At 42.8% G+C, this 26613-nt stretch overlaps 1 protein-coding gene across 1 annotated transcript; it reads right to left on the reverse strand.

The window, feature by feature from the left end:
• Positions 1 to 1287: 1287 nt before the first annotated feature.
• LOC143934190 (taste receptor type 1 member 3-like) lies at positions 1288 to 23502 on the reverse strand. Its single transcript, XM_077457587.1, has 6 exons — positions 23230 to 23502; positions 16974 to 17274; positions 9569 to 10336; positions 8441 to 8638; positions 2513 to 2633; positions 1288 to 2335 (listed from the first exon to the last, which is right to left on the reverse strand). The coding sequence occupies exons 1-6, from the start codon at positions 23412 to 23414 to the stop codon at positions 1437 to 1439; spliced, it is 2472 nt and encodes an 823-aa protein (XP_077313713.1). The 5' UTR covers positions 23415 to 23502; the 3' UTR covers positions 1288 to 1436.
• Positions 23503 to 26613: the final 3111 nt, after the last annotated feature.

A 26613-nucleotide genomic window follows, 5' to 3' on the forward strand; every position in this document is an offset into this window, starting at 1 on the left:
CTAATGTACATTAACTATAGCTATAATTATTTTAGCAAGGGTTTCCCAAGACCTGAAAAATATTTCACGGGTTCCTCTGAGGTAAAACAGTTGAGAAAGACTGATTTGGAGGTTGGATAAAATATTTAGTATGGTAAAATACTCTGGTGGTTAAATTGTGCATTTTTTACAGATCCATACATTAGACCACAGAGAGGGACAACTGAAGAGGAAATAGTGAGAGGTATGTGGTTCCATAAGAGGGACGGTCCCTCTGGTAGTCCTATGAAGAGTTAGTACTCTATCCTTCAGGGTTGAATAGAGAATGTGCTGTGTATGTGTGGGTCAACAATTGACTGTTATCAATTTCAACTGACCACCACTGTTCTATAGGGTAATTAAGAGACAGGCACACTTTCTGCCCTTTCAGCTTTAGTCCACAAGGTAATTAGAACACCTGCTAGTCTGGGGTCTTGGGCGTGAGAAGTCCCGGTTCAGTTTGAAGTATGGAGCAGAGGGAACGCTCCATCGATGTGGATCATCTTTGGTAGGAAGCAATGTTGTGAAAGCACCACCCCGTTACCATCGGGAGATCATATTTAGCCTATTGGATTCATATTTGGGCCTTTAGAGATCATTCTGAAAACTCTAATCCAGCATGATGGGTTGATGAGTGGATAGACCTTTCAAATTCTTTGACCCCTTTTGAGAGACCTGGACTACACTTTTGTGGCTTCACAGTCTAGTGATAAAGAGTATGCAGTTAGAGACAGTTTGAAGTTTTACTTATGAATGGAAAAAAGGAACTTTGTACTGGATTTCATGCTTTCAGGTACCTTTTTGGAGCCTGCAAAGAAAATTCTGAATACTTATCTGTCTTACCATCCATGCAGACAAAAGACTCTGACTTAAAAAAGTTAACCTTGCTGCAACACTTCCAGGAGTGCCAAGTGCCAGCTCTCCCCGCTGAGCTTAATGGTTCCTTCCACAGGCCTCCTACGCCACTGCTGGTCACAGGGACTTGGGGGGGGGAACCGCAGAGCACAGTGGGGGACCATGCATCTGACACACCCAGAAGGATGACAGATGCTGAAGAGTCTTCAACAAACAAATTTCCTTTGAAGTCATTAAGTCATTGGAGTTCAGAGGCACAGATGTTGGTACAGGCTAGTAATTATGTCTTTCTTTGCAAGCTTGGCTTGTGTTTCTTAATTTTAACAAAGTGACAAAGTCATTTTAAGAATATAAAAAGATGAGCTATAACAGTAATCAAAATTATTTCTAAACTGAATGCATCGACACATGAGATAAATATGATTTTTTTATTTTTATTTAAAATATTATACTTACACTGCAAAGTCATAGTAACTACAGTTGTAATCTAAAATACACCAACACCATATTTTTCCGAGGTTGAAATATATTTACAGCTAAAAAAAGCTACTTTGATAGACAATCTAATTAATATATATTTTAAAATACTCCTCTGTTGCCATCTGTGGATTAAACAAAAGAATATAGCACTTGGGAGCAAAATAACCCACCATTATACCAAATGAACTGATAAGAGTAACTGCCATTTGCAACAAAGATTGACTGCCATCTGTAACTTCAGCATAAGCAGGAACAAAAACTATCCATATCAGCAAATAGGACAATGTTGAGAATGTGATGTCTCTGGCCAGGTTGTATTGGCCAGGGGGTGCCTGTGCTACACAATTTAGCATGAAGGATATGAGAGCTAGCAATCCATTATAGCCAAACATCAAAAAGAAATCAAGGACATTGGATATTTCACACTTTAGATATTTATAGAGGAAAGTGACCTCATTGCTTTGGGGTGTATTGACCATGCTTAGAATATGCCAGATGCAAAACAACCCCTGAATAAGGATGCCAGAGAGTAAAGAGACCCAGGTCCCTGTGGTCTTTAACCATTGGATATATTTAGTGGGAACTCCTTTAAAGTCTGTCACCAGCATGACTTGAAGGGCCTTGATGGAGAATGTTGACAGACAGCAAGTGAGGCTCATAGCCAGGAATGGCTGCTGTACTAGGCACACCAAATAAACTGGTTTCCCTATGAAAAGAACCATGCTGGATAGTACAGCCACTAGAGAAGTTAGTGCAAAAAAGCACATGTAGCCACCAGAGGCCTGAACAAGCGGAGAATGCCTGTGGTTGAAGAATAGAATGAGGGTTCCAAGGACAAAACAGAGGAGGACAAAGGAAACAAACAGAAGACAAATAACAGCAGTATCACTCCACTGTAGATACAGGTAGGTAGGGTAGCTGCAGCTGATGCTCCGTACACTGGACCACTGACCCGCTGGACAAGATTGACACTGGAAGTCATCTGAAAAAAAGACGATGGTTACAATTTTATTATTATACAGTATTTATTATCTGTGCGTATTTTGTAATATATGTATGATTGCATACCTCCAAAATAAACTGACAAAAACCTCTCAAATAGTTAACTTACACTCATAAGAAAATACTATCTTTCTGATCTCTAATTCTTAATGCCTACCTCCAGAAGACTGAAATAATCCCTCCTGACAATCAATACAGTCAAAACAGCATGAATGTGTTCCTTTCACTCTCTTAATCTGACCAGGTAAGCAGTCCCCTGAACACTGAGATACTGGAACCTGAAAAAAGATTACAAATATTCAGCGCCATGAGACTTAATCATGTTTATTGAAAGATAACAGTACTCATAAAACATATTAGCTTCAAAGATACCAAGGGATACTAAGCCACTTCTATAATGCTGTATAACCTCAGACAGTTTCTCCAAATTATGCTTTAGGAACATCACAGGTTCAGGACAATTTAACCATTCGACCTCTGCAAGATTTGCCCCCCTTCATGACCAGTTCAATTTTTGCGATATGACACTGTGTTACTTTAACTGACAATTGTGCAGTCATGCAACGCTGTGCCCAAATAACATTTATGTTTTTTTATTGTTTGCGCTATAAACAAAAAATGACAGACAATTTTGAAAAAACAAAACAAAAAAAACAATATGTTTTACTTTCTGCTATGAAATATATCCAATAAAACAAATTAAAATTTTTAATTTCTTCATAAATTTAGGCCAATATGTAGTCTGCTACATGTTTTTGATAAACAAAAATCCCAGTAAGCATATATTTATTGCTCTGCGCAAACATTATAGCATTTAAAAACTTTGGTATATATTTATGTAATTTTTATAAAAAAAAAAAAATTTATTCTACTAATGACGGTGATCAGCAACTTATAGCAGGACTGCGATATTGCAGCGGATAATCGGACACTAACTGACACTTTGCGGGAACCAGTGACACTAATACAGTGATTAGTGCTAAAAAATATGCACTGTCACTGTACTAATGACACTGGCTGGGAAGGGATTAAACATCTAGGGCGATCAAAGGGTTAACTGTGTGCCTAGTCAGTGTTTTTGTGTACTGTATGTGCTGTTTTTACTAGGGGAAGAGATGGATTTTATTCCCTGCTTTGCAGAGACAAAAAATCCATCCCTTCCTTTCTGTTAGAATGGAGATCTATCTTGTTTACATAGGCAGAGCTCTGTTCTGAGTGTTTTATCAACGATTGGTGGGTGCTGGTGGACATCTAGTGTCCGGCACATGCAGATTGGTTTCTGCTGTGAGCAAAGCAGAAGCAGCCTGCCAGCGGTGCACATGTATCCCCTGTAGGTGAAAGTAAAGAACCATGTACAGTATATATACACGAGATCCTCCACAGGAGGGCCGCTCCGTAGCTGTAAATTGGCTATAGGTCAGTCTGGAAGTGGTTAAACATTGCGTTTTTTTACATTCATCCTGTCTGTAGTCTGCGCTATGACTTCAGACGAGGATTTAGAGCAAAGAAAGCATCTGTTGTAGTTTAGTTTAATGTTTTCACTGGTAAAAGTCATAAATGCCAGAAAAACACACTTAAAGCGGTGTTCCACCCACCGCTGCAAAAATTAAAAGCCAGCAGCTACACATACTGCAGCTGCTGGATTTTAATAATAGGACACTTACCTGTCCTGGAGTCCAGTGATGTTGGCACCGCAACTGATGTTTCCATCAGCTGTCGGGTGCATGCCGCTACCATTGCGAGTAAGGGAACCCGGCAGTGTAGCCTTATGGCCCAGGGGCAGGGGGAGGATGAGGGAGCCGAGTCGTGACGTCATGGACTGCGGCCCAGATTCCCAGAAGTGGGAACCGGATATCTGTCAAAGACAAGCATCTGCCAGCCCCCCCCCCCCCCCCCACCCCCGAAAGGTGCCAAAATCAGTGGAAGTTCCACTTTTCTGCTTTAAGAGGAACCCATAATTTCAGTGCTTAATCTAATGGTACATACACAAGAAAATCTTCAAATGAGATAACTGGTGAGGTGGCTCTCAAACACACAGGTCTCCCTTAACTGGTACTCAGAAGCAACTGAAAATATTCAAATAGACACCAAACCATAAAATAAAAGAGTGAAAACCAATTTTAATAGTTCACAATACCGTTACATAAAAACAGCCAATGCTTTTCAGGGGCAACAAAACCCCCCTTCAATAGGGCTTAGAAGAATGGAATAAAGACTTGAATGGGTTTAACAAAAAATACAATTAAATTAATCTATATATAGTATAACACCTCCTTTAGGGTTGGAAGCAGCAGTAGATTATAAGTCTAATCAAAAAAGATAATTTGCAATAGATTAGACGTGAATCCCTTTGGTTGTAGAGTCTATTCTTCTAAGCCCTGAGGAACATGGAGTTTTGTTCCCCTAAAACCCTTTCGCTGGTCTTATGTTTCATGAACAATTGAAGGCATATTCGCCTCTTTCACTTTGTGGTTTGGTGCCCAGTTGCCCACTATACTTTGTGAATGGTAATTTCTGTGCTTCAATAGTAATTTAATTCCTAGTGATCACCTATTATTAGATGTAGACAGCCCTTGCAAAAGTTTAGCAAAAGCCCTTGGAAAACACAACGCAGGATCAGGACAGAGAGAAGGAAAGGCATCAGGGATCAATCAGATGTGTATTCTGTTTTGGTGTGTCCAGAATCAAATTAAATTAAAAAGAATCTTGTGATCGCCACTGATTAAATGAGTAAAGTGCAGCTTAGAAATCCTGATTTATGGTTCCTGGAACTAAAGTCATTGAACTAGAAAGGTAGTGAAGCCAGTACTTTGTTTTCAGCTCTTGTCTGCAGTTACAGAACAGTGGAATGCACAGACAGGCTGAATGTAACAACGCAACACAATGTCTACATCGGTTGAGCCTGTGATGACAGGTCTGAAAGTACAGAGAAAAATGGAGGTCAAATTAGCAAAATTATTTGTTATCCCTGTATATATGAAAAAAATATATAATTAAATAAAAAATATATATATTTAAAAATGTGTTTTTAAAAGTGCACCTATAGTATTTTTTATATACGAGAGGAGTTTGCATGAATACATAGAAGTTCTAGGCTAGCCTATACCTACAGTGGGTGCAGCTGGATACAACTTCTGGCCCTATTTTGGCTTGGAGGATGTGGGTACAAGTTCCAGGTCAGTAATTTAGAGCATTAACAGGGCCAGAATGATAGCTTGGCAGCTGGCATTTTCAGAAGGGTAGATCTTTATGGACAGCCTTTATATTTCCCCCATATCAGGTTTCTTTTATAACTTAGATAGGCAAGTGCAGCTTTCCTTCAGGTACGTTCAGTCTGCATTTGAGAACAATTTTTAGATGCTTCTGATATCATTCATAGTTCACGAAAAGATGCATTTGACCTGCAGCTGACCATTCACTTGAATGGGGAGCAGTTCTGACATGAACAAAAGGCAGTCAGAACAGGTAATCTAGTATTGTTATTGTTCTAAAGCAAATGATATTTAGTTTTAGTGGACTTGATCCTATACCCTTATAAAAGGACTATGCTTTGTACTCCTGTACAGTTGCAAAAGTTACACTTGCAGTATATCAACCTCTAAACTCCTAGTAAGCCTATTTTGGAAATTTTCTTGATGTAGATTACATGACATATACAGGTGATACTCGAAAAATTAGAATATCGTGCAAAAGTTCATTTATTTCACTAATGCAACTTAAAAGGTGAAACTAATATATGAGATAGACTCAATACATGCAAAGCAAGATAGTTCAAACCGTGATTTGTCATAATTGTGATGATTATGGCTTACAGCTCATGAAAACCCCAAATCCACAATCTCATATAATTTGAATATTGTGAAAAGGTGCAATATTCTAGGCTCAAAGTGTCTCACTCTAATCAGCTAATTAAGCCATAGCACCTGCAAAGGGTTACTGAGCCTTTAGGCTGGGTTCACATTGCAGCAATGTGGGAACGCTGCGAATCCGCTGCGGGTTCCCGCATTGCATGCCTCCTGGCGGCAGTTCACACTGCCCTATGCGAACTGCTGGGAGTGTCAGTGAAATGTTAATGACACCCCCAGATCAGTTTGCATATCGCAGTGCGATCTGCAAACTCGGACAGGAATTGGATCGCATGGTGTGAACACCCATGCGATCCGATTCTGCTGCGGACCAAAAAAAGGGTCCTGTGTGAGTTTGGGCCGGGTGCGATGCGAATTCAGCCATACTCTCTGTATGGCTGAACTCGCATCGCACAGAGATCGGATGTGATTTGCACTGCAGTGCGGTGCGAATCACATCCGATTCTCGTCACCGCTGCAATGTGAACCCAGCCTTAAATGGTCTCTTAGTCTGGTTCAGTAGGAATCGCAATCATGGGAAAGACTACTGACCTGACAGTTGTGCAGAAAACCATCATTGACACCCTCCATAAGGAGGGAAAGCCTCAAAAGGAATTGCAAAAGAAGTTGTATGTTCCCAAAGTGCTGTATCAAAGCACATTAATAGAAAGTCATGTGGAAGGTAAAAGTGTGGAAGAAAAAGGTGCACAAGCAGCAGGGATGACTGCAGCCTGGAGAAGATTGTCAGGAAAAGGCCATTCAAAAGTGTTGGGGACTTTCACAAGGAGTGGACTGAGGATGGAGTCAGTGCATCAAGAGCCACCACACATAGACGGATCCTGGACATGGGCTCCAAATGTCGTATTCCTCTTGTCAAGCCACTCCTGAACAATACACAATGTCAGAAGCGGCTTACCTGGGCTAAAGAAAAACTGACCTGGTCTGGTCCGTTGCTCAGAGGTCCAAAGTCCTCTTTTCTGATGAGAGCAAGTTTTGCATCTCATTTGGAAACCAAAGACCCACAGTATGGAGGAAGATGGAGGTAGTAAACACACAGATTTTTTTATTTTTTAAACCTGTAAGGCAAAATGCATAATGAGCTAGTGTGCAACGCATACTAGCTCATTATGAAATACTTACCTTAGAACGAGGCGTCGGCAGTTGATCTCGGTCAACACCGAGGGAGCTGACATATTCCCATGGCGTGTCTTCCGGGTATCGCAGCTGTGAGTGGCCGGAGCCGCGATGTCATCACTCTGCCGGAACTTTCAGCAGGGAAATTCAGAGTGCATGCGCTGAACTCAGCGGCTGAATGCAAGGGGAATATCTCCTAGACCGTACAGGTTTAGGAGATATTCTTTTTACCTACAGGTAAGCCTTAGTATAGGCTTACCTGTAGGTCAAAGTAAAAAAAAATGGGTATACAGCTGCTTTAAGTCCAGGGTCAACGCAGCTGTCTACCAGGAGATTTTGGAGCACTTCATGCTTCCTTCCTCAGAGGAGCTCTATGGGAATGTACAATGTTTGTTTTTTTGATTGCATGTAGTATTCTAATTTTCTGAGATTGTGGATTTGGGGTTTTCATGAGCTGTAAGCCATAATAATCACAATTATGACAAATCACGGCTTGAATTATCTTGCTTTGCATGAAATGAGTCTATCTCATATATTAGTTTCACCTTTTAAGTTGCATTAGTGAAATAAATTAACTTTTGCACGATATTCAAATTTTTCGATTATCACCTGTATAATTCCTCTTGTGGTTTTTCATTTTTTTTGTAAACATACAATGGGGGTTATTTACGAAAGGCAAATCCACTTTGCACTGCAAGTGCACTTGAAAGTGCACTAAAAGTGCACTTTCAAGTGCAGTTGCTCTAAATTTAAGGGGTAGATCTAAAATGAGTGGAAGCTCTGCTGATTTTATCATCCAATCACGAGCAAGGTAAAATGCTGTTTTTTATTTTCCTTGCATGTCCCCCTCGGATCTACAGTGACTTCACTTCCAAGTGCACTTTCAGGTGCACTAGCAGTTGAAAGTGGATTTGCCTTTAGTAAATAACCCCCAATGTTTTATTTTCAGAATAAATCATACTGGGCTTGCTGCGACCTTTTGAATGTGTTTGCCTGAGGATCAGATTCAGAAAGGAAATGTAAAGAAATTCCTTGACTAGAATTTTTTTTAATATCATTAACAAAATAGAAATGGATGACGTACTGAAAGATATATATTTTCTTACCAGGTTTTGTTTGGTTCCCCAGTTAATGAGAGAACTATTCAACGTCAGCTCCATATTGTAAGATCCAATTATGCTGAAGCCCAATTCAGATATGCTATGAGTAACAATATCATATCCCGTGTTGGGATTACCATAACTGTCAAATCTGAACGATGTGTTAAAGATGGAAAAATTCACTTTCTTCACTTCTTCTAGCAACTACGGAGAGAGATGGTTATAGTCAATAATAAAAATCAACTCTAAAGAGTAAACCACTGTGCTGGGGGCAGCAATTCCTACAGTTGGATTAGCTTGTGATACAGTGCTTGTTGCACCTGATGTTGGGGACTAGGGCTCTTCACACCTTATTCTTGGATATAAACAAAGCTTACAATGACCCCCAGAAATGAATGGGGTGACTAGAGGCCTCCATAGACTTAAAAATAGCTCACTCCAATTTAAAGCTTAGCTTTCGACAGATGAATAAAGACCACTATTTAATCTAGTTATACATTCATTAAAAAATATATATATATTTTATCTAAAGTCGGGATATTAGCTTCCCTTAATACACTACATAGGAACACAGAGAGTGTTGTCAGTCTAATACAGTAAGCTTAATGACAGGAGACGAGAGAAGAATGATAGAGTGATGACTTCATTAGTATGCTGATGTTTCCCCACTGTCCAATCAGCAGGCTTTGGGAAGGCCACAGAATCTTAGCAGTTGAGACTGTTCACATATATGCAATAAAGCTGTGCGTTTAGCGCTTTGCCTGAGGGCAAAGAGGACAGGAACATTTTTTTTTCAAATACACTAATGATAGCAGATTGCACTGTGCTTACATTAAAAACGATATAATTGTGTAAGAATCAGGAAATATTAAAGCTCATAACAATTTGGACCTTATTCCAAGCTTGTATATGTGTTACTGCTTAATGTAGAAATAGCCTTATAAATACAAAATTGAAATATGTTTTATAAATAAGAAATGTTCATATCCTTGCAGTATTTGAAAGTCAGGTGTGGGTCTCCAGAATTGTTTGGCCATGGATGAATGCCCGTGTTACCCCATTATTTAAACAGGCTTGCTCAATTTCCATTTGGAATAGAGATGCTGAATAATGTTAGTAAAATCTAGACCTTACCTTCCAAGCATATAGGTTGGAACCCTGGTTGTTGCATTTTATGAAAGTACAGTTAAGAAGACTGTGCAATGCATAAGCCACTGCATACACAGCAGTGTATACACTATGTGCATGCAAAGAAGTCAGCGGGCTTAATATACTGCTGATTATGTCCGGCTTGAGATCAATGTTTTGATAACCTTCACTGGTCCCCAAAGATGAGGACATGAGGGCAGACTGTGATGGGTATATCTGTGAGATAACGTTTTTTATAAATTCATCGAAACCAACAACATAGTGGGCATTTGGGAAGAATCCTATTACTGGTCCAATGTGTTCAATGCCTGGCATAGACAAAATATCTTCTGAAAGCACCCAGGAGGCACTTCCTATCCATACTTTTGTCATATTACGCATAATGACTTCTTCGAAGAGGGCTATGGAATGGGTTAGAGAAGCAAAAACTAGCACCACGTTGACATCAGCCTGAGCTATTTTGTCCAATATGTCCTCAATGATGGTGTTTGTTTCAGAGCTTGAGAGGGTCTTTGAGATTAGACCTTCATAGGCAACACAGATGCCTTTACCCATGGCAGAAGAAGAGAATTGCTGTAGACCTGTCGTGCCATAATCATCGTCACTAGCCACAACAGCTATCCAGTTCCATTTGAAGCATCTCATCAAATCAATCATGCCATTAATTTGCTTACTGTCGCTTGGCACGGTTCGGAAGAAGGCAGGGTAAACCGTTTTATCACTAAATACATCAGAAGTCACAGAATAACTGATCTGAAAATCCAAATAAAAGGGACAAGAAGTTACATTTTTTGTGAAAGTTAATGTTTTTCCTTATCAACATGGTATATGTTAAAGCATGGCATATTTTATATGTGAAAATACTTGTATAGTTCTTGACCAATGTAAAATGTTTTAGTTTAGCAGAAAACATATGTGAGAGTATGGACAGAGAGAGGAAAGATTTGACCCTCTGACAATATTTTATTGAGGTTGGTGTCCCAGCTGGAGAGTGTAACCCCTCTATTTGTCCTACTGACCACTACACTTTAACAGAAAATATGGTATGTTTTAGAGTTGGCGTAAGAGTTAGAGGTGAGAGTAAATCTTCCCATGGGGGCAAATGTTCTTTGATTACTGTCCAAGATAGGAATTCTCCCCACTTTAGTCTCTTACTTCCTGTTGCTTCTCCGAAAAAGTAAATAAAGGGAAATCTACCCAAGGGGACACAAACATCAATAAAATAATCGTAGACACACTTCCTACTCTAACCAAACCAAAAAATAATTCTGGGTAAACATACACTTTAATCTCTTTCCATAATGCTTATATGCAGTGGCAGGGCAGGTGGGCCTTAAAGTCCAACTGCCAAACATGCATCTATGGGAGCCAATAGATGAGATTACTCCTCTCGACAGACTTCTGTGTACAAGCTAAAATATGTTCCCTTTGCGCTCACAATAATTGGGCACTGGTTAATGCATATGCGCATGAGCATACCCACGCTGTATCCTGATTCCAGTTGCTGACCTGGCTTGGCTTGACCACTCTCTGAACTCCACCTGCACCAACTTCGGCTTGTCCACTGACCTCCGCTTCTGTCTGCCCCATTGGCTCCTGCTTTACTGATCGGCTTCAGACCCGGCTTGTTTCCTGAATATGCACCTGCCCATGCCCTGTACCTGATCCATCCTGTCTGTGTATGACACAGCCTGCCTGACTCTGCTACTCTGCCTGCTGTTGCCAGTCTCATCTGCTCACCTGCTTATTGGAGCCATCTGACGATTTCGCCTGCCCAGCATGGACACCTGCACTACTGCTTGCAGGACTTACAGGCACTCATGCGACTTAACTCCTGCGCCTCCTGTCTACATTATCAGGAGCCCCAAGACAGAGGTGTAAGAGAGGCCTTCCTCATATCAGGCTCTGCTACCAGGTATGTGATAACCCACTTCAAACGCTATCGGAAGGCAGCGGGAAGGGTTTGCTTGAATATTATACTACATTTTTCAGTGGGAACATATTTTGCATCATTATGGCAGAATTTACCTTAAAGTCATTTTCTGTATGGTTTTTAACATTTTAAATGTTTTCATATTTTTATTTTATTGGTATATTAGGAATTTGTCGATGGACCATTAGAGGCTAAGTATTTGACTCACAGTTAGTGTATGTATGTATGTATAGCCAATACTTATTTTTTCTGGTTTGGATAGATTAGGGAAGGGTTGAAATTCCTGTTCTGTCAGTATCCCTTTGGAAAGATTTCCCTTTGCTTCCTGTTCTGTAGACACAGCAGGATGTAAGAGAAAATCTCTTCAAAGAGGGGGGAGCTTCCCAGTTAGACCATTATCACCAGAACACGTACATCTATTGGAAAATGTACCCCACAAACTGACACATTTTGGATTTCCCATTGCATTCTGTGCCTGTGACAAGAGTCACCACAAACATTTTCACTGAGGTTTCAGGTTTTTTCTGCTCTATTCCAAAATAAAATTTTGTTTAGGCTACTGTACACTTCAAGACAGGATATCAACCACATTGGAAGTGCATTTTTTTTAATGTGTTTGCCAACTCATAGACCTACAGTGTGAGAACACCATTGTGTATCACTGCAAAGCGGGAAGCAGAGCCTTAGCATGCAATATTGAGTAAATATGGCTGTCCTCATAAATATATATAATTACAATCTATACATACAAAAAGAGACATTTTAAAAACTGCAAATACAAGGTTAAAATTACTTGAAGGTAAATCCTGCAGTAAAATTCACTGTACGGTATCTACCAGGGACGTGCAGTGAGGACAGTGGCTGGTGAGGCATTGGCTAGTATCAGAGCCAGATACACACAGGTTACATACGTCACGATCATTAAAGCAAGAACAATAATTCCAGCACTAGACCTCCTCTGTAATTCAAAACACGAGACCTGTAAAAATGTTTAAAGCGTCCCCTATGGAGATTTTTAAGTACCGCAGTTTGGCGCCATTCCACGAGTGTGCGCAAAGCGTGACATGCCAGGTAACTATTTACTTGGCATAACATCATCTTTCACAATATACAAAAAAATCTGATTCCCTTTAGTGTTTTTTTTTTTCCATGAAAAAAATGTGTTTGAAAAATTACTGAGCGAATACCATGTAACAGAAAATGTTTATTCCCTAGGGTGTCTGCTAAAGCAATATATATATAATGTTCTTTTTAGAGTTATTTTATAGCAAAAAAATTATGATTATTGCATGTAGGAGAGAAGTGTCAGAATCGGCCTGGGTGGCAAGGGGTTAATTACCATAACTAATATACAAATAATTATTATATATTGTTTTTAAGGTAGTTTACTATATTTTCAAAAGCTGTACTCAAGAAGATAGCTTAACGGATAAATTACTGAAGTTTGAAGTTATAACTTAAAACCAGTAATTTCACAGTAAATAGATAAATAATAAATTATTATCTTATAACATATAGCATAATAATATATGATTTAGCTTGTACCTTTTCAAAAGCAGCAGATTCTCATTCTCCCTCTTAACTGTGTGAGAAAAACATGGGATTGTGGGTAAATCGTATACCCATGAACCCATGTTATTTCCTTGTAGTTAAGAGGGCTGGGCTGGTAGGAGACATTTGTCTTTTAGACACATGCCCCCTTCTATGACACTGCAGTGAGAGGTGTGCCTCCACTGCAACATTTTCATTGGACAGCTGGGGCTAATGGTACTTTACCATTCGTCCAAGTCTCCAAGTTGTCCATTGAGCTCAGTGCCTCTGACAAGAAGTGAGGAGAGACACTGTGAGCTCCACCTCTCAGTCTGCTGCAAACAGAGTGTACCAGCCTGTAGTTAAACTGGCTGTATATGTAGCTTCTGACAGGCTACACAAGGAGCCCTGTATCTCCAGAACCATAGGTCGTAGAAGCCCCATTTTACCAGTGTGGGGTAGGACTTAGGCTACCTACAACCCAAATGTGGGGTCTATGTGACCTCAGGTCGCTGAGCTACAACCCTCAAGTTTTTTATTTTTAATCTTATTTTATTTTTAATTTTTTTATGTTCATTACAGGTGAGGCTCTGCCTTACCTGCCTCCCCTGACTGCACTTCCCTGGAATCTACCAGGAACATTGTCAAAATTGTCAACCTAGGATATTGAGCTTAAAGGACAGAAGTATATAGGGACTAAGGATGAGCTGAACACCCCCCTGTTCGGTTCGCACCAGAACCTGTGAACAGACCTAAACTTCGTGTGAACTTTAGAACCCTATTAAAATCTATGGGACTCGAACGTTTACAATCTAAAGTGCTAATTTTAAAGGCTAATATGCAAGTAACTGTCCTAAAAAGTGTTGGGGGACCTGGGTCTTGCCCCAGGGGACATGGATCAATGCAAAAAAAAAGTTTTAAAAACTGCAGTTTTTTCAGGAGCAGTAATTTTAATAATGATTAAAGTGAAACAATAAAAGTCTAATATTCCTTTAAATTTCGTACCTGGGGGGTGTCTATAGTATGCCTGTGAAGGGGCGCATGTTTCCCGTGCTTAGAACTGTCCCTGCACAAAGTGTCATTTCGCAAGGAAAAAAAGTATTTTAAAATCACTTTCAATTGTCGGCTCCCGTAAAACAGAGAACACTCAATGAGTATTCTCTGTATTACAGAGCACAATTCATTCATTGATAAAAAAAGCATGGGGGTTCCCCTAAATTCAATTACCAGGCCCTTCAGGTCTGGTATGGATATTAAGGGGAACCCCGCATCAAATTAAAAAAAAAATTGACGTGGGGGTCCCCCTAAAAATCCATACCAGACCCTTTATCCGAGCACGCAACCTGGCAGGCCGCAGGAAAAGGGGGGGGATGAGAAAGCGCCCCCCCTCCTGAACCGTACCAGGCCACATGCCCTCAACATTGGGAGGATGCTTTGGGGGTCTGTGACCCCTCAAAGCACCATGTCCCCATGTTGATGGGGACAAGGGCCTCATCCCCACAACCCTGGCCAGTGGGTGTGGGGGTCTGCGGGCGTGGGGCTTATCAGAATCTGGAAGCCCCCTTTAACAAGGGGACTCCCAGATCCCGCCCCCCTCTGATGTAATGCAGGTTTCTGCGTTACATCAGAGGGAGGCGGGGTCACCCATACGTCACTGGGGAACCCCATGGCTTCCCTCACCAGCATCAGAGGGGTCGGGGTCAGGTGACAGGTGGCCCCGCCCTCCTAATATAAGAAACGTCAGCGCTGGGATCCCCGCAGTGTCTCCGTAGTGGAGACAGAAGACGGATGCATGTATGGACAGCGCTGGACTGAAAATCACCCGTCACTGGATCAGATCAGCCATCGCTGGACCCCGGAGAGATGATCATCCATCGCTGGATAGCAAGAGTGGATTAGCACCGCTGGAATCTTTTTTTTATTTTTTTATTTTTAATAAAGGAATTTTTCAAAAGTGTATTTGTTTTATTTAACCATTTTTACACTTTCTTTGTGAAATGGTACCCCCTTACCATTTCAAATGGGGGGCAGGATCTGGGGGTCCCCTTGTCAAAGGGGGCTTCCAGATTCTGATAAGCCCCCCGCCCGCAGACCCCCACAACCACCGGCCAGGGTTGTGGGGATGAGGCCCTTGTCCCCATCAACATGGGGACATGGTGCTTTGAGGGGTCACAGACCCCCAAAGCATCCTCCCAATGTTGAGGGCATGTGGTCTGGTACAGTTCAGGAGGGGGGCCGCTCTCTCGTCCCCCCCTCTTTTCCTGCAGCCTGTCATACCAGACCTGGAGGGCCTGGTAATTGAATTTAGGGCAACCCCCACGCTTTTTTTTTTTTTAAGCAATGAATGAATTGTGCTCTGTAATCACTCATTGAGTGTTCTCTGTATTACGGGAGCCAACAATTGAAAGTGATTTTAAAATACTTTTTTTCCTTGCGAAATGACACTTTGTGCAGGGACAGTTCTAAGCACGGGAAACATGTGCCCCTTCACAGGCATACTATAGACACCCCCCAGGTACGAAATTTAAAGGAATATTACACTTTTATTGTTTCACTTTAATCATTATTAAAATCACTGCTCCTGAAAAAACTGCCCTTTTTAAAACTTTTTTTTGCATTGATCCATGTCCCCTGTGGCAGGACCCAGGTCCCCAAAGACTTTTTAGGACAGTAACTTGCATATTAGCCTTTAAAATTAGCACTTTAGATTTCTCCCATAGACTTGTACAGGGTGTTCCGGCTTTTCAAATTTGCTGCGAACAGCCCAAATTGTTCACTGTTCACTGAACAGGCAATGTACGAGTTGAACATGAGTTCGACTCGAACTCGAATCTCATCCCTAATAGGGACAGAGGGTGTAACTGTACTTAACTATACACATAGTTATTTGTATAAAAAATAAGATAAGTGCTTTCATCTTTCGCCTTCATATTTAGTTTTCTGAAATACGGTCTTGTTAAGCTCTAATGTGCTAAAAATACCTTTTTCTTGCTCCATACAATGAATAGTGTGACTCATTTTTTAAGTCTTTAGATTTTTGGGGGCTTTTCAATATTGGGCATGTTAAACTCCAGCAAGATGTATGATTAAATACTTACCATTGACCCATTTGCTTTTGTTATCTGCAGTCTTGGGAATGATCTGCTTAACAATACACAGAATTTCCTCCTAATCTCCTCTGTCATATGTGATGTTTAATGTACTATTGAATAAGGCTCTGTTCACATTATTGTGATTTCAGATGTGACTTGAACCGCACAGAATTACATGACAATGGAAATAACATTGTTTCACATCAATGCAACTCCGCATTGTCATGATGTTAGAAAATTGTGAGATTCCAGCATGATTTTGGCCCCACAGATTATGCAAACCACATCCAAGTTGCACTACATAATCGCACTTAAGCCGCGTACACACGGGCGGACTGTCTGGCCAACTAAGTCCGTCAGACAATCCGACAGACAGTCCGTCCTACTTTCGAATGAACTGACTTGACCACACACGATGAACAAACAGTCCGCTGAAAGCTTGTGCGATGACGTGTACAGCACGTACGACGGGACTAGAAATACGACGTCCAATACACTGCAATGCAACCTTTCGCCGTGTAAATCCTTTCTGAGCATGCGTCATACTTAGTCCGTCCAACTTGCCTACTCACGAGCGGACTGTCCGCTGAAACCAAAGTTGGACGGACTGTATTACAGAAATTCCGAAAGACTTAGTCCGCCAGACTGTCCGCTGAAAAAGTCCGCTGAAGCCCACACACGAGCGGACTGTCCGCTGAAATGTGTTTCAGCGGACTAAGTTGGACAGACAGTCCGCCCGTGTGTACGCGGCTTGAAATACTGGATCAAAATTGGATTTCTGCAGTGTGAACCTAGCCCCTCCTCCTTAAAAATAAATAAATAATAAAAGACATACTTGAGGCACAAGGAAAGCACCGAAGAGCTTCATGGTGACAGTGGCCACCTCGTTGGATGAAGGTCCAATCACAGAAATGACTCTTGTTTTGTAGTCCGTAAGATTGCACTTCATTTCCACACGTTCTGTCCCATTTTTGGTTAAGAGGAGCAGGACAGGGTGCAGACAGGTCAGTGTATTTAGACATGTATCATAGATCTCATAGCCCAAAGTCCATCCTGGAATGAGGGTAGTGCTGTTGTTTATTTCTTCCAGTGTAAATTGCATTGCTAAAGCCTGCAGAAAACCTGTAGGGTTTAAGCTGAAGTAGACAAGCCTTAGTAAATATAACTTAGTAAGTGAAATGGACATGTATTGCATGCCATCATGAAAAATAAGCAGCATATTTTATAGTAGGCACATACAAGCAGTGGCTGACCTTCTATCAGAAATTTTAGTCCTACGTACTACAGAGCTCAGACTGGGAGAGGGAGAAGCAACACAAGAAGACAGTCAGTTGTGCTGCAGTGTTCATTTTCTAACATGTTAATAGGAAGAGAGGGCAGAGTTACAGAGGAATGGGCTCCTTAGCCTGCTACTTCTCCTTTCACTGACCAATCACAGGTTTGGGAGGTGGGAGCTGCAGGTGCTACCTAACTCTAGCAGAGAAAAGGAAAGTCTCCTGCCCTGGCAGACATGGATGTTTTGTGTGGCAGAGCTGTGCAAATCTCAGAAGGGAAGAGAAGAAAGGTAACAGCGCTCTCTGCAGGGAAAACTCAATCCATCCACCAGGTCCACTCACAGGTGCCGAGGCTCAATGTGTCCCAACACACTCCAATGCAACAGTAGTAAGAAGAGGCGGAAACACTGTAATCCTTGAAATGTCGTTTATTGGTACATCAGAGTGACAATAAAACAATAAAGCCAGCTACGACTAAGGCTATTGCCGAAACGCGTCAGCTTTATTGTTTTATTGTCACTCTGATGTAACAATAAATGACATTTCAAGGATTACAGTGTTGCCGGCTCTTCTTACTACTGTTGCAAAGGGGGGCAGTGTTGCCAACCGTCAGTATTTCTATTGGCAGCCAGTAAAAAACAGACAATTTTCTCCTGCCAGTAAATGCCAGAAAAAGGAAAAGGTTGCCAGTAAAAAATATAGCTGTGACGTTTGGCTTGGCCCGGAGTCGGCTGAGACCATCCGAGTGCCTGCTACAGTGTGATCGGGTGGCTCTGGCGTAGGCGATGCCTGAGCATGTCATGTGATGTCATGGTGCAATGGAGCCAAGCAGAGCGGCCAGAGCCTTGTGTGCCAGTCTACGGTATGGGAGCAAGGCAGGTTGGGACCGGGACGTCAGTGCTGTTTAGACTGGAGTGGACTGGAGGGACCGCTTGACACTGTCACTGTTACTCAGGAGGGGGAGTGTTGTGTCTGTGAGGTCTCATCATCTGTGCTGCTGCTCACTGCTGTCGGTGTCACTGAGAGTCAATTTTATGTGTGTGTGTGCACCCATTCCAATTTTTTGCACTCCTGAGTCCTGTCCCTGTGCCACTTACTATATCGAAAATAAAATAGGAAATATGTTTTTTGTCTTAAATCATATTTCTAACTGTATATTGTATTTGTTTGTAGCCTAAATACTCTAATTTGCACTTAAAACTGCAATTTTGTTACTTTTGGAATTGCCAGTAAAAACTTAGCTGTGCCAGTACATTTTGGTTGTTGTGCCAGTAAATTTCAATCTGGTAGGTTGGCAACACTGAAAGGGGGTAAACAGAAATGCCAATCCTTTTATCAATTAAAACAGCTCCCTTATATGTATTTCATCTGTGTATTACAGTGCTGGACCTTCAGAGCCCGTGCTGTAAATGGCAGCTCCTGCGCGCATGTGCGGGAGTGATGTCATTCCGTCCCCCGGCCACTCATGTAGCCGGAGGGCGCAAACCCGGAATGGAAGACTGGGGGGGAAATGTCAGTTCTCTCAGCGGTGACAGAGTGGTGCTTGGGGGCTTAGTTTTGAGGTCTGCGATGCATAGTAGAACATTATGACATTGCCTTGCAGGGGATTTCTTTCTTTTTTTTCAGCAACTGCTGTTTACTACTGCTTTAAAGTAGAATTCCAGGCAAAACCTAACTCCCCTCTGGCAGTCAGCAAAGGCTGCAGGGTAGAGGAGGGAGCAAAGACAGCACATGATGGATCAGATGAACCTATGGGTGATGTCACCATTCTCAGCTGTTGTTAAGCACTCCTCTCCCCTGCTGCTGCCACTGGCTGACACAGGGAATCATGTGACTGGACTGGAGCAGACTGAAATTAGGTAGGTATATACATCTTTCTTATCCAGGTTAGTCAGCATATGTGTTAGGAGGAGGCAGGGAGCATTTTTAAAACTAGTTAGGTTTAGCCTGGAATTCCAGTTTAAATCTGAACAACGTTGTCTGGGTAATTTTAAGCTTCTCCCTATAAGCAAATAATTTATTTGCACTTAAAAGCACAAAAATAGCTCTTTTGTATAATGCCGGGAAAAGCGCACTTGTATATCTCCAAGTAACACGCAGGGCCGCTGATAGGCCAGTACAACTGGCCCTGTGGTACCGGGCCTGGCCAGCAGGGGGGCCCGGGAAACCTGTCCACAGAACTAATTAAAGTGGAAGTAAACTCCCCTATCGTTTTAAGGCAAGGAAGCTGCCATCTTTGCCTCTGTTTAATCTTCAACTGCTATGGTGCTGCACATGTGATTCGTTATGACACCAGCCATTGGATGGTTTGATAGTTTGGCTGAGAGCACAGCCAATGTGCAATTAGCATTCCCGGCATGCCTTTTTTTTAACTGTTTAAATCCATGGGTTTACTTCCACTTTAATGTAAGAAAAAAAAATCCTCCAGCTACCATGACCAAACATTGTCTGTCGGAGTCATCCTCCCCTCCCCTCCACCCCCCCCCCCCCCCCCCCCGGTTACTTTTTGAGCTTTTTTTTTGTTTTTTTTGATAGCTCAATATCTGCAGGTGGCGACAGGGGGAGAGACTATTTTCTCTATTGCAGGCGCGGAAGAATGACTCTTCCGCGCCCGCTCCTCATGCTGGCTCAAGTCCCGGCCAGCATGTCGTTTCCTGGTGCTGCGGAGTGATTCCTCTCCCTCTGCTCTGTTCTTCAATCGGCCCGAGAGAAGAAGCAGTGAAGCGAGCGGGGCCGCCAGTGGCAGAAAAAAAAAGAAGCAGCTGCCATCTGACTGGAATAGTTTGTGGACACCCGCACTCTAGTCCAGGCAGCAGCAGGATCAGGGAAGAAGTGACTCCTGGGGCCAGGCCAACTCATGTGTGTGCTTGCTTGGGGGTGGGCTTTCGAGATCTACTACTACTACTGCAGCAGCATCTATACATATATAATATAATATAATATAATATAATATATATATATATATATATATATATATATATATATATATATATATATATATATATATATCTATATATATACATATTATGTGTATATGTGTGTGTGTGTGTGTGTGTGTGTGTGTTATTTTCAAAATAGTTTTTTTTTTTTTTTTTTTTAAGTAAAAACCGCAGAGGTGACCAAATACCACCAAAAGAAAATAAATATCACTTGTAGACAAGCCTGCACTTTTTTTTAAGGCGAGGTCTGGGGAGGGGCCAGGGGTGGGGCTAAAGGAGAGACCAGGGGCAGGACCAAGGGTGGAACTGAAGGGGGCCCTGTCAGGTAGGCTGTACGGGGCCCCATGATTTCTATCAGTGGCCCTGGTAACACGGATGTTGGTATCATGTTGAGCTTAGCAGAATCCTCCAGAGAATAGCCAGCTCCATTTATTTACACTATAAATATGAATAACAAAGGAAGGTGGTGGCTTCAGAATCAGCCAATCCGACATTTGTATTCTTTCAAAAGAACCAATCACACACATGTATATATTCAAATAGAAATACTGTAGTGACGTGTGCAGATGGTCGTTTGCAGAGCCATGCAGCAAGCATCCTGTGAGACAAAAGTGTCTCACAATTTGAACACTAACCCCATGGCTCTGAACACGATCGTGTGCACACTCCCACTGCTACCAATGACACGAGCCATAGTCTATTATGGCTCAGTGGGCCATAATTTTGTATGGTTATGCTATGGTTCCCATGTACACAGATCTGCTTACTTAGGAGTGTAGATGCAGTTGCTATGAAGTGGCCAGTGCCTTGGTGAGGCATAAACAAACATCCCTAAAAGAGCAAACAGATCTGCTGTGTCCACAGGAAGGTTTCCCCAGCCAATGGTCTTCCACCAACTTCTGAGCGTATTACAGCAAAACTGACACTGGGGGACATCTGACAACATGCATTAATGTCTACAACGTCTTCTAACAGAAGATGCTTCTTTATTGCTAGAAGTTGATGTCGGGCCATGTCTAGGTAAAAGGAGCAAATTACATTTATAAGTGAGCCTAAAAAGCATTCCTTACTTTTAGTTTTGTGTTTCAAGCACTTGAAGCAGTTAACGTATTTATCGGCGTATAACACGCACTTTTTTCCCCTTAAAATCAGGGGCAAATCGTGGGTGCGTGTTATACGCTGATACCCGCTGATCTCCCGCTGATTGTGGTGAAAGGAGCAAGCGGAGCTGAGATACAGAAAGCCGAAGTACACTCGGCTTTACTCAGCTCCTCTCGCAGTCCTGTCCACCTCCACTGATTGCGAGAGGAGTGAGCGCCGCTGACATACAGAAAGCTGAGTGTACTTCGGCTAGACTCGACTGCGAGAATGCGCATATTCTGTATATATCTGCTGAACACTGTACATGAATATGATAAGACATAAACTACATATATGAAAACTAAATTTGCTTATACTAAGTGCATGTACACAGTATTTCTGTATGAAAACTAGATATCCCCTAAAGCAGTGATTCTCAACCTTTTTTTCAGTCACGGTACCCTTTAAAAGTATGCAAAATCCCAAAACACCCAGTCTAAAATGTTAAAAATGTAAATGTTACTTATCAATGGGAAGCCTGAGCCTGGAACGATGCACACCTTGATAAAATTACATTCACATCAAAATCACCCTCTTTACATTAGAGGTTCCTCATACCGTCAGAGCCCTCCCTATATGCCACAGTCCCGATTATATGTCAGAGTATCCACATCACATCAGATTCCACCTATAAACAAATCTCTTCATCACATCAGAGTCCCTCCATAGTTACACAGTTGGTAAGGTTGAAGAAAGACACCAGTCAATCCAGTTCAGCTTATGTAGTATATGCGTGTGCTTGTGGGTGTTTATGTCAATACCCTTTCTTATATCCCTCTATATTGCATTTATTAGGATGCCCATCTAAATGTTTTTTCAAATTATCCACACAGACACCATCAACTGTAGAAGGGAGTTCCACATCCCTACCACTCTACCATGCTTGTAGATATTCTTTATAACTGAAGTCCTCTAGTCACCTAATTAGCTTTGTTGCCCTTCTCTGGACTCTCTCCAGTTCCAACACATCCTCCCTAAGGACTAGGTGGCATACTCAAGATGAGGCCAGATCAGAGTTTTGTAAAGTTGAATAATTATAGTTTTATCTCTTGAGTAGATTTTTAATGCACGCTAATATTCTACTAGATTTGCTTGCTGTAGCTTGGCATTGCATGCTATTACTGAGCCCGTGATCTACTAGGACCCCCAGATATTTTTCCATCCTGGATTCCCCCAAAGGTTCTCCCCCTAGCAGGTAACTTGCGTTCATGTTTTTAGCCCCCAAGTGCATTACTTTACATCTTCCAATATTACACTTAATCACTGAGCCATCCAATCACAGAGCCCCTCTTCACATCAGAGGGCTCCAGCAGCCCAGCAGGGGGCAGGAGATGGAGCAGATCTGGAGGAACCAGAGGTATGTCCTTTCTGACTGCTAAGGCAGCCCTGAATGCCACCTGCCTTGGATCAGCATCCTGAGTTGCCATAGTGCAGGTGGGCCGGCTGGCAACACCATAGCAATGAATTATGCCATGCATACTACTCTAGAGCATCACTGGCTGTTATGGTGCTGGTGGCTAGCCGGCCCACATCATGCAACTCATGATGCTGATCCAGGATAAATTGGGTCCCATACTCGTAGTACCCCAGTGGAAACCAGACGGCATCTCTGTTGAGAAACACTGCTCTAAAGGAAACTTATTCTTTCCACTACCCTCTTTTTGTATTCCCCTCTCCCATGCTGAGACATAGTGTTATAGCGTTATAAGTCTTCATCTTATATGGCATATGACCTTACCTTGAACATGTCAGTGGTTCTGGTTTCCAATAATTATCCAAGTCATTAACAGTGGTGTGAAAGGGGAACAGACCTCCGATCATGATATCGCCTGCCTTCCTGAAAACCTGATAGGCTACTGGCTCCTCGTCCCCCAGGATAGCCCCCACACTGAATCCCAGCGTTAAGACTGCATATACTATCATAGCTGTGAGTCGCTGACAATGAATAGAGGTGATGGGAACGTGAACAGCTGTCAGCTATCGTCGGCACACCAGACCGAAAGTAGAATGCAACAAAGATAGAATCAGTAATCTTTTGTTATCCCGGAAGACTCTAACCCTAAGATTTGAGTAACTACAAACCTTTGTTTTACACTGGACAGACAGGATGCACAGTCAAATGGTGAGGTTTGTGGAGACATCATCACCTGGAGAACTATGGAAAAATGAAATACTGTACATTTGGCTGCCAGAAAACATTAAAAATAGGCTTTTCTTGAGCTGAAGTGCAATGTAAGTCATGGGCAGGCAGATGTAAACAGACGTGTATCAATTTATATCTGACTCCTTCCAAGTCCAATAAAAAATTGAAAAGTTCTGTGTGACTCTGTTTTTTTCTGACCAAAACATGATGGATTGGAGGTAGCCTAATGTAGGAATACTCAAGTCTGTTTTCATCTGTCCGTAAGGTGCCCACGTGTCCCGGATTGCCCGGGACATTCCCGCAATTAGCAGGTCTGTCCCGGGTCCCGGGCACCTTCATTCCGGGACAATACAGTGTCCCGGAATGAAACTGATGCAGCCGTTTGTGATTTTCCATTGACTGCTGAATGTCAATGATGTCATTCGGCCGGGCCAGCCCAGTGGTGTACCGTGGGGGTGGGCAGCCCAAGTGACTACTTCCAGGCTCCAGCCCATATAATAACCATACACCTCCAATGAGGCAGACACTCCTCAGCACCCGGGTTTCCCCCCCGCTCAGGGACTCCAGTGGTCCAGGCTGTCCCCCATGATTCCTCAGGTGCGGTCCACAGGCAGCCCATGTATGTGAGGGGGAGGGGCGGTGCTCGATGCAGACGAGCGTATGGCGGCTGCTGGGGGAGATCCTGGCCTGCGGGGGATACAGAGGAGCGACTGGGGGATAGCAGACATCTATGGATGATCTTCATGGAATCCTGGCCTGGAGTGGTGAGTGAAATCCACCGATCTACCTTATATTTGTGTGGGGGAGTAGTCAGTAGTGTGAGTAGTGCAGTAAGGAGTGTAGTGGTCAGGGGGGTCAGGTAGCTAGGTGCAGGAGACAGGGAAGTTAGTGTAGTGGGCAGGTGGGTCATGGTAGAGGTCAGGTAGGTTATAGTGGTCAGGCAGGTCATTTTAGGGGTCAGGTAGGTCAGTATAGTGGGCAGGTATGCCATTTTAGGGGTCAGGTAGGTCAGTGTAGGGGTCAGTGTACTGGACAGGTAGGTCAGCATAGCGGTCAGTGTACTGGGCAGGTAGGTCAGCGTAGTGGGCAGGTAGGTCAGCGTAGGGGTCAGTGTAGTGGGCAGGTAGGTCGGCGTAGGGGTCAGTGTAGTGGTCAGGTAGGTCAGCGTATGGGTCAATGTAGTGGGCAGGTAGGTCAGCGTAGGGGTCAGTGTAGTGGTGGGAAGGTAGGTCAGCGTAGGGGGTCAGTGTAGTGGGCAGGTAGGTCAGCGTAGGGGTCAGTGTAGTGGGCAGGTAGGTCAGCGTAGGGGTCAGTGTAGTGGGCAGGTAGGTCAGCGTAGGGGTCAGTGTAGTGGGCAGGTAGGTCAGCGTAGGGGTCAGTGTAGTGGTGGGCAGGTAGGTCAGCATAGGGGTCAGTGTAGTGGTGGGCAGGTAGGTCAGCATAGGGGTCAGTGTAGTGGGCAGGTAGGTTGGTGTAGGGGTCAGTGTAGTGGACAGGTAGGTCGGTGTAGGAATCAGGTAGGCACTTGGATCAAGGGACTTACCCAGCAAGAGCGCAGGGTGGCAAATGCCACTGCATCTGGTGGCAGGCTATGGGGGCAAGTGACACACCACATCTGGTGGCAGCCTACGGTGGCACGCTGCATCTTGTGGCAAGTGACAAGCTCAGGGTTCCCAATGATTCTGCATTATGGTGAGTTGAACTATTTCATTATATATTACAATGTAGTAATAGAAATAATATGATTTGATCACTCGCCCCTGAAATCCCCGTCAACCCCCGAGACTACCCCCCCCCCCCCTCCCCCTCCTTGGCAAAATTGTCCCTGAATAGCAGTTTGGAATTGTGGTCACCCTATCTGTCCGTCCACAGGTTTGTAAAAGCAGAGAAAAAGTAAACAGGCACAAATGTCACAAAAGTGTCATCCGTTCCGTTCTGCTGAGATTCAGAAGGGTTCATGGATCCCCTGCTGATCGAACAGGATGGTGCCTGTGTGAAAGGGGCCTTGGGCTGATAACCAAACAGGTGTGCTGAATGCAAATATTCCGATAGGGACACTGCTGAGAGTATGAGAGAGCAGAGTGAGCTAGGAAATATCTTCATCTGCCTGCTGCTTCTCATTCACTGTCTATTCAACAGTTTGGGATGAGGAAATTACATTACTGTAGATGTCATCCACCTGGCTGTGCTGTGTGGCAAAGATAAAGTTAATCTAAGGAATAATTGTATAGAAATACAAATTCTTTGCAGGTAATACTGATGCTATTTTATATACTATATTCGTCTGCATATTTAAGTGTTAGCCTGAAGTTCAACTGGAAAGACAGCTGTGGTCTCTAATTAGTAATTGAAACTAGCATTTAACAACACTACCATTTTAGGAAGGTATGTAATGGCAATACAACTTGGGCAAAAAGGTGCATAAGAGGGACAGTGCAGTTATAATTGTCAAACTCGGTTCCCTGTCTTAACTGCAAATTCTAATCAAGGCATATGTCTCCTCAAGTGTTAGTGTGGTCTCTGCACTCTTGTTTCTCTTACTCCATTAACACAATAACATTGTCTTTAGTGGCAGTGCCTCATAAGGTCAACTTGTTCACCTGACTCAAGCTTTTCTAAAGCCCTCTGCTCCCACTCTGGTGTACACTTGTAGCACCCTTAGTGTACAGATAATGACAAATTAAGTTTTTATTCCTCTGTAGTCAGAAGAGCTGGAGTTAATTGTGTGGGTTGTAGAGTTCAGAGCTCCAAGGGCTGGGTCCCTGTTACTTCCCCCTGGCATATGGAACTGGCTAGATGGCTCTAAAACTTAGACGGTGGAGGAACAGAGACTAAGCCTGAATATTTATGGAGATTCTCCCAATCCCTGGGTAGGTAAGGCCCAAAGGGCTGGATGATACCCCATAAAAATTCTGGGGCCTGGCAGTGAGGGAGCAGAGTCTAGGCTCCTGTTACCTGGAGGGGATCCCTGGGCAGAGG

This window comes from Lithobates pipiens, unplaced genomic scaffold (assembly GCF_037356315.1).
Source record: "Lithobates pipiens isolate NorthernLeopardFrog02 unplaced genomic scaffold, aLitPip1_a1.2 Scaffold_27, whole genome shotgun sequence".
Lineage (NCBI taxonomy): Eukaryota > Metazoa > Chordata > Amphibia > Anura > Ranidae > Lithobates > Lithobates pipiens.

Bases quoted from the DNA above. Each gene is read 5' to 3' on its own strand.
- LOC143934190 (XM_077457587.1), bottom strand. From the start codon at position 23,414: ATGATAGTATATGCAGTCTTAACGCTGGGATTCAGTGTGGGGGCTATC. The intron at 17,275-23,229 runs GTAAGGTCATAT...TGTCTACTTCAG, and splicing joins GAACCACTGACATGTTCAAG to CTTAAACCCTACAGGTTTTC. The intron at 8,639-9,568 runs GTAAGGTCTAGA...CTCTCTCCGTAG, and splicing joins CCAACCTATATGCTTGGAAG to TTGCTAGAAGAAGTGAAGAA.